Source organism: Mandrillus leucophaeus, unplaced genomic scaffold (genome assembly GCF_000951045.1).
Source record: "Mandrillus leucophaeus isolate KB7577 unplaced genomic scaffold, Mleu.le_1.0 Scaffold1, whole genome shotgun sequence".
Classification (NCBI taxonomy): Eukaryota; Metazoa; Chordata; class Mammalia; order Primates; family Cercopithecidae; genus Mandrillus; species Mandrillus leucophaeus.
In genome coordinates, this window is record NW_012098097.1 from 7,443,775 (window position 1) to 7,450,735 (window position 6,961).

General features: G+C 46.8%; 1 protein-coding gene across 1 annotated transcript in view; it reads right to left on the reverse strand.

Annotated features, from left to right (window-relative positions):
- Positions 1 to 296: 296 nt before the first annotated feature.
- The window catches only part of CD300LD (CD300 molecule-like family member d), a 14,672-nt gene continuing 8,007 nt past the window's right edge, over positions 297 to 6,961 (reverse strand). Inside the window, exons 3-4 of the mRNA XM_011973055.1 lie at positions 2,810 to 2,900; positions 297 to 436 (exon numbers count right to left, since the gene is read on the reverse strand). Of these exons, the coding sequence (XP_011828445.1) occupies positions 325 to 436; positions 2,810 to 2,900 (203 nt within the window). The 3' untranslated portion in view covers positions 297 to 324. The remainder of the gene's footprint in view (positions 437 to 2,809; positions 2,901 to 6,961) is intronic.

The window sequence follows — 6,961 nt, forward strand, 5'->3', positions numbered from 1 at the left end:
AATATTTTAAAATTAGCTGGGTGTGGCGGCATGTGCCTGTAACCCCAGCTACTCTGAAGGCTGAGGCAGGAGGATCGCTTGAGCCTGGAGGGGAAAGTTGCAGTAAACAGAGATCACACCATTGCACTAAAGCCTGGGTGACAGAGCAAGACCCTATCTCTAGAAAGAAAATAAAAAAAGAAAAGAAATTTTAAAACAAGAAATAAAAGAAAAGAAGAGAAAAGAGAAAAGAAAAGAAAAGGTTCTTCTGTGGGAGGGCCCTTCTCCCTGGACAGGATGTCAGTGGGCATCGGGATTCTCATCATCGGGCTGATTCTTCCTCCCTCAAGACCTTCTTTGTGGCCTGTTCACCCAGAGGACGGCCCCCAGCATGCCCAGGAGCAGAGGCAGCTCCAGGAAGAGCAGGAACAGGAAGTGGGTGCTGCTGAGCAGGGACCTGTGGGAACATGGTGACAGGAAATGAGCTGCGTCCTGGGTCAGAGGTCTCAGGTCTTCTCAACTCTATGCCCAGATCCTGGCTTCCAATGTCTATGTGAGGGCAAGCCTGGAACCCCAGCCAGGACAGCACCCTTGGCGGTGCACGGTCATGCTGCTCACCAGCGAGGCCTCCAGTCCTCCCTACACTCCCAGTCAACTCAGCCTGGCATTCAAGGTCCTGTCTGCCAACTCCCATCCGGCCTTTTTGGCTGGTCTCCCATAACTCCTCCTCACCTATCTTAAAGGGGTTTAGCATTCCCTGTCTCTTCTTACCTCGGCTTCTGCTGCATTCTGCACCCAGAGGGCCTCCCCACCCTCATCGCTACCTGTGCAAATGTTACCTACCTTTCAGGTGTCAGATCTGACGTCTTATCCTTGAAGGCCTTGGAGGATGACCTTGCTCTGACCCTCTGCCTGTGGACCAGCACCTGACCCTGGGGTTCCTTATGTTCCCTGTTACTTTCTATGGGTGTGTAAGGCCCGGAACCTTATTGACCATCAATTCCACCCCCTCACCATCCTCCACCCACTTCCCAGGGTCTTGACCTCCCAACTTGTTTCTTTCACCTCAGCGCAACTTGAGGCCACTCTCAGCTCACAGATACATTTTAAAAATCAGACCAGGAGTGGTGGCTTGCACTTGTAATCCCAGCACTTTGGGAGGCCAAAGCAGGCGGATTGCTTGAACCCAAGAGTTCAGGACCAGCCTGGGCAACCTAGTGAGGCCTCATCTCTGAAAAAAAAAAAGAAAGAAAGAAGAGAAGGAGGGAAAGAAGGAAGGAAGGAAGGAAGGAAGGAAGGAAGGAAGGAAGGAGAAAGAGGGAAGAAGGAAGAAAGAAGGAAGGAAGGGAAGGAAGGAAGGAAGGAAGGAAGGAAGGAGAAAGAAGGAAGGAAGGAAGGGAGGAGAAAGAAGGAAGAAGGAAGAAAGAAGGAAGGAAGGAAAGGAAGAAAGAAGGAAGGAAGGAAGGAAGGAAGGAAGAAAGAAAGAAAGAAAGAAAGAAAGAAAGAAAGAAAGAAAGAAAGAAAGAAAAAGAAAGAAAGAAAGAAAGAAAAATCAAAATTATATCCAACCCCAGAATGCTAGATGAGCCCTCAGATGGGACTGAGGGTATTTGGGGGAGATGGAGGAGGGACTATACAGCAGGCCACAGGTCCAAATGCCCCCAAAGGTCCTTCCCAGCTTCTTCACTCTTGGGGCTCTCCCACTACACCTCTGGAGTCCCTTGTCCTCTGTCCCCTGACAGCTAAAATCCCATCAGTTTGCACAAAAGCATGGAGGAGGAAAAAAACAAAAAAGAAACAGTCAAGGAGTCCTAAAGCCAGCTCCGCAGGTGGAGCTCTGCAGACACATTCACAGAACTCAAGATCGAGTGAATGAAAAAAAAAAAAAAAAAAAACAGAGTTGAACTGCAGAGGGAACTGGCAGGCCTTGAGTTCCAGGAGGACTGAGCCAGAGACACAGGCCTCTGTGCTGCGCTCTAGCAGGAGCAGGAGGGTCTGTGGTTTGGGCTTCCGCCTTGACCTGGGGTACTTGACCACAGCAGGCCGTGATGGAACCCAATAGCTAGCTCACAGGTGCCGACCTCTGGGGACTCCTCTGGACACCTCCAAGGTTGGTGAGCATCAGACTAATCCTCCAGACCCCTCTTCCAGCTTGGGAGGGCGAGAACACTGAACTTCCAGCTTCCCCCTTTCCCTCTAGCATTTTCCACTCCCCTACTCTGGTGCCTGGGGAGAGGGAGGCTGGAACAATATTTGTTCTTGGGCAGAAACTAGGAGCAGATGACAGAGGTGTCTCTCCTAACCCACTAGAGATCAAACCTCGATATGCCCTCTTGACCCCAGGAGGCAGGTAGGGCATGTTCAGGCCCCTCTCCTGCCACCCTTAGTCATGTGGTGGCTCATGCCTGTGTTGCAGAGTTTGCCTTCATGTTGCCAACGCTTACATGGGAAATCTTATTTTCCTCAAAGGTAAACTGAGGTTGGGGCAGCCCACCTGAGGTTTGCAGTGACTTTACTGATACAAAGATGCAACAGCGGGGGCCTATGGGGGTTTCAGCCTGAGTACCCCCAGAAGACAGGGTTATCAGAGTTAACAAATAAAAGCATAGAACGCTCAGTTAAATTTGAAGTTCAGATAAACAACATATACTTTTTTAGTATAAGTATAGCCCATGAAATAGTTGGGATATACTTATGCTAAAAATGTTTTGTTGTTTGTCTGAACTTGCAGTTTAACTGGGCATGCTGTTGCTGTATCTGGCAAACCGTGTTAGAGGAGAGGCCATGGGGCCAGACCTGTGGGAAAGTGGTGGGACCCGGCTCCACCTACCTGGTGAGGGGGCTGCTGGTCTGGGTGGCTGCAGGTGTGAAAGCCAGGCTTCCTGTTGCAGTTGTCCATTCCAGGACTGGAGTTTTTGTGTCTAAACATACAAAGCAGAACACGGTTCACCCCTTCCATGGATGGCCCAGCTCTGGCTGTGGCCCTAAGACTTCTCCACCTAGGAATTAAGGAGCCTCTGCCTTGGGGTCCAAGACTCTCTGGTCAGTATCCAAAATATTACATGAATTATTTTCTAAAGAGAAGTTACTGAAGTATTACCATGTGAGAAATTCTGAGGAGCAGACTAAGGAGGGAATTTGCAATCACCAGTTGCATGGCACAGCTTAGCACACTCGACAGCGTTCTGCTCTCCTAGGGCTAGGCTAGCTCTTTTCTGAGTCTCAGCCACAGCCGAGGTGAACTCCTTACGGCCTGTTCTGTAGTGATTTGGCCACTGGGCTTGTGGCCCCCTCGCTGAGCCACCTCTGGGGATCCCGGGATTCCTGGCTCTCTGCAGCCAGGCCCAGCGCCCTCCACCTCTGCTCTTCCCTCTCTGGCCCTTTCCTGTCTTCCAGCAACTTTGAGATCTCACCCTCCCTATCCCCGTTGAAGTCTGGCTGTATTAGATGCATCCCAGCCTCCGCTGTGTGCCAATTCCTGCTGCACCACACCCTTCTCACTCTGACGGTGTGTGGTGAGTTTTGATATTCAAAGTTTGCTTCTGGAGCAATCTAAAAATAAGAGATCATAGCATCATATTTGTCTTTTTTTAATATCATTTTCCTGTGATTAAATCAAGGTATAACTCACACATAATAAACTGTAAATATTTAAAGAGAACAATATGTTAAACTGATGTATGTGTATACCTGGTAACACCACCACCGTGGTCAGGACTGTGAGCATATTCATAATCCCCAAGACCGCCCTCCTCCTTACTCTGTCCCCAGGTGTTAGGGATTGAACTGTGGTCCCCTAAAAATTATATGTTGATACCCTAGTCTCCAGTACCTCAAAATGTGACTGTATTTGGAGCTAAAACCTTTCAAGAGGCAATTAAAATGAGTCTGTTAGGGTAAGTCCTAATGCCATCTGACTGGTGTCCTTCTCTGAAGAGGAGATGAGGACACGTGGGGAGACACCAGGGCGTGCGAGCACAGAGGGGCAACCTCAGGAAGGGGTAGCAAGAAGGCAGCCACCTGCAAGCCAGGGAGGGAGGCTTCAGGCTCAACTGAACCTGCCAACATCTTGCTCTTGGACTTCCAGCCTCCAGAACTATGAGAAATATATTTATGTTGTTTATGCCACTCAGTCTGTGGTATTTTGTTGTGACAGCCTTAGCTAAGGGATGATAGCACTGATCCATTTTCTCTTACTATCAATGAGTTTGCATTTTGCAGAATCTAAGATAAATGGAATCCTACAGTGTAAATCAAGTTTTTGAGCTGGTTTCCTTCATTCAGCATAACTATGTTATCATTGGTATATCAGTAGAATGTTCCCTTTTATCGCAAGTTGTATTCTATTGTATGGGTAGTTCACTTTTTTTGTTGTTGTTTGTTTTGTTGTTGTTTTGTTTTGAGACAGAGTCTCTCTCTGTCGCTCAGGCTGCAGTGCAATGGCATGACCTTGGCTCACTGCAACCTCCGCCTCCCAGGTGCAAGCAATTCTCTGCCTCAGCCTCCCATGTAGCTGGGACTACAGGTGAGTGCCATCACAGCCAGCTAGTTTTTTTTTTAATTTTTAGTAGAGACAGGATTTTGTCATGTTGTCCAGGCTGGTCTCAAACTCCTGGCCTCAAGCGATCCACCTGCCTCAGCCTCCCAAAGTGCTGGGATTACAGGTGTGAGCCACCACGCCCAGCCTGTATTTCACATTTTTTAAAAAAATTCCAGTCACTTGAATTGTTTCCAGTTTTTTGCTATTACAAATAAAGCTACTATGAATGTTCACATACAAGTCTCTGTGTGAACATAAAACTTTATGTCATTTTGACTAAATATGGAAGAGCTGAGGGGCTGGATCATCTCTGGCAGGCATACGTTCCATGTCTGAAGAAACTGCAAACTCTTTTCCCAGGTGGTTGTATCATGTGCATTCCCACCTGCAGGGTGCGAGGCTCCAGGTGCTCCAGAGTGTCTCCAACACTTGGTGTCAAGGTCACTAATGTTAACTTTTGTTACAGGCTGAAAGAATAAGAGTCATGACCAACTCAGTATATCACTGGAGGCTATGTGAGCGAACAGAAAACTGTTCTTTTGAAAGCAGGATGTTGGAAAACTAGCAACTGCATCTGCTGCCAGAAGGGGCGCTGAGGGCAGTCACACCCAAAGTGCAGTGTTCCTTGTGATTATCTATACGAACACCTGAAAACTGTTGTACAAAGAAAGCAATTATGTGAACCTGTGATAAATCAAGCAGCTGACAAACCGTTACCTCTCCCTCCCTGCTCTTTCTACCTAATAAATACGAAGGGCTGTAGAAGCTCAGGGCCCTCGTTCACTAGAAGCAAGGAGCTCCCTGACCCCTTCTTCAAAACAGATCTCTTTGTCTTTGTCTTCATTTCTGCGTTCGTCCCCCTTTGTTCAATCCTGTAGCAACCAACAGCGACAAGTGGTGGCCGGGACAGGAACGTGAGCAAAGAAGTTCTGCTGGAGCAGAGAAAGAGAAACTGACAAGACGAATGAGAAACCCCGGCACAAGTCAGCCAGCAGCCAATATAAGGTCAGTGGCCTAGAGAGGTACTGGGAATGGGAAGTTTTCTGAATCAGGGTAACATGGGGCAGAATTTGTCTATTGAGGTGCAACATTATGTGCATTTGCTTAAAGTTTTACTTAAATAATCTGGTGCTCAGGTTAGTTCTCAAACATTAACTAAGATGCTGAAGAAGGTCACTACACATAACCCATGGTTTCCACAGACAGGCAGTCTTGATGTAGAAATCTGGGACAGAGTAGGAGAAGGATTAAAACGGGCTCACCAAAAAGGTCTTAAAGTTGATCTTTCTGTTTTTTCTGCTTGGAGTTTTATCCATACAGTCCTCCTGCCATTATCTCCTTCTTATTCTGCTAGACAGCAGAAGTCATATTCTGAGTCTAAAAATCTGAAAGAATCTTTTGTCTCACCCACAGTACCAATTAAAAATAATAAACAGCAGGAGGATGAAAATTGGCCTGTGTCGCCCCCTCCAGTAGCAGAAACATCTGTACCACCTCCTTCAGTAGCAGAAATAGAGACCCCAGTACAAAGAATTTTACGCTCTGCTGCTATAGCTGGAGAGCCCTTAGGACCCTGTGCTTTTCCTATTTCCATAAGGCCCAATCCAAATAATCCACAGCAGTTTATTCATGAACACACCCCACTACAGTTTAAGTTGCTGAAGGAATTGAAAGCTAGTGTAGTTAATAATGGATTTATTACTTTTACTTTAGGATTTACTTTAGGATTGCTAGAATCTATATTTGACACTATGCGCCTTCCACATCAAATGCTTGATGTAAAGCATTTGGCTCGCACTTGTTTGTCTGCTAGTGCATACCTGACATGGAATTTAAATTGGCAAGAACCGTGTGCAGACCAGGCTAGACAGAATCGTGCTGCTGGACACAGAGACATTACAGAGGATATGCTGTTAGATAATGGTCCTTATTCAGATCTGGAACATCAAATGGCACTCGCAGACGCTGCTTACAAGCGGTGTGCCTTGGCTGCTAAACGTGCCTGGGCCACAGTTCCTGAGGAAGGGGTCCCACCCAGTACAATCTTTTTTACATATCATGCAAGGGTGGCTTATGCATATTTTCTTGCAAGATTACGAGAGGCAGTGAAGCATCAGATTCCTCATACTGTGGCTGCAGAAATGCTAACCGTAACTCTAGCTTTTGAGAATGCAAATACAGATTGTAAATGTGCACTGGCACCTGTGAGATGTATAAAAAACTTGGGAAATTTTCTCAAAGCTTGTCGAGATGTGGGAACGAGCTTTATGGCTCTACAATGTTGGCTCCAGCAACGGCTAATTTAGTAGTGGACAAATCTAAAAAGGGCCAAGGGGCGAATCCTAAAATGGAAAAATGTTATAATTGTGGAAAAATCGGACACTTCAAAAAAGAACACCGTCAGACCTCTGGGCAGAAGGGATCTTTTTTTTTTTTTTTTTT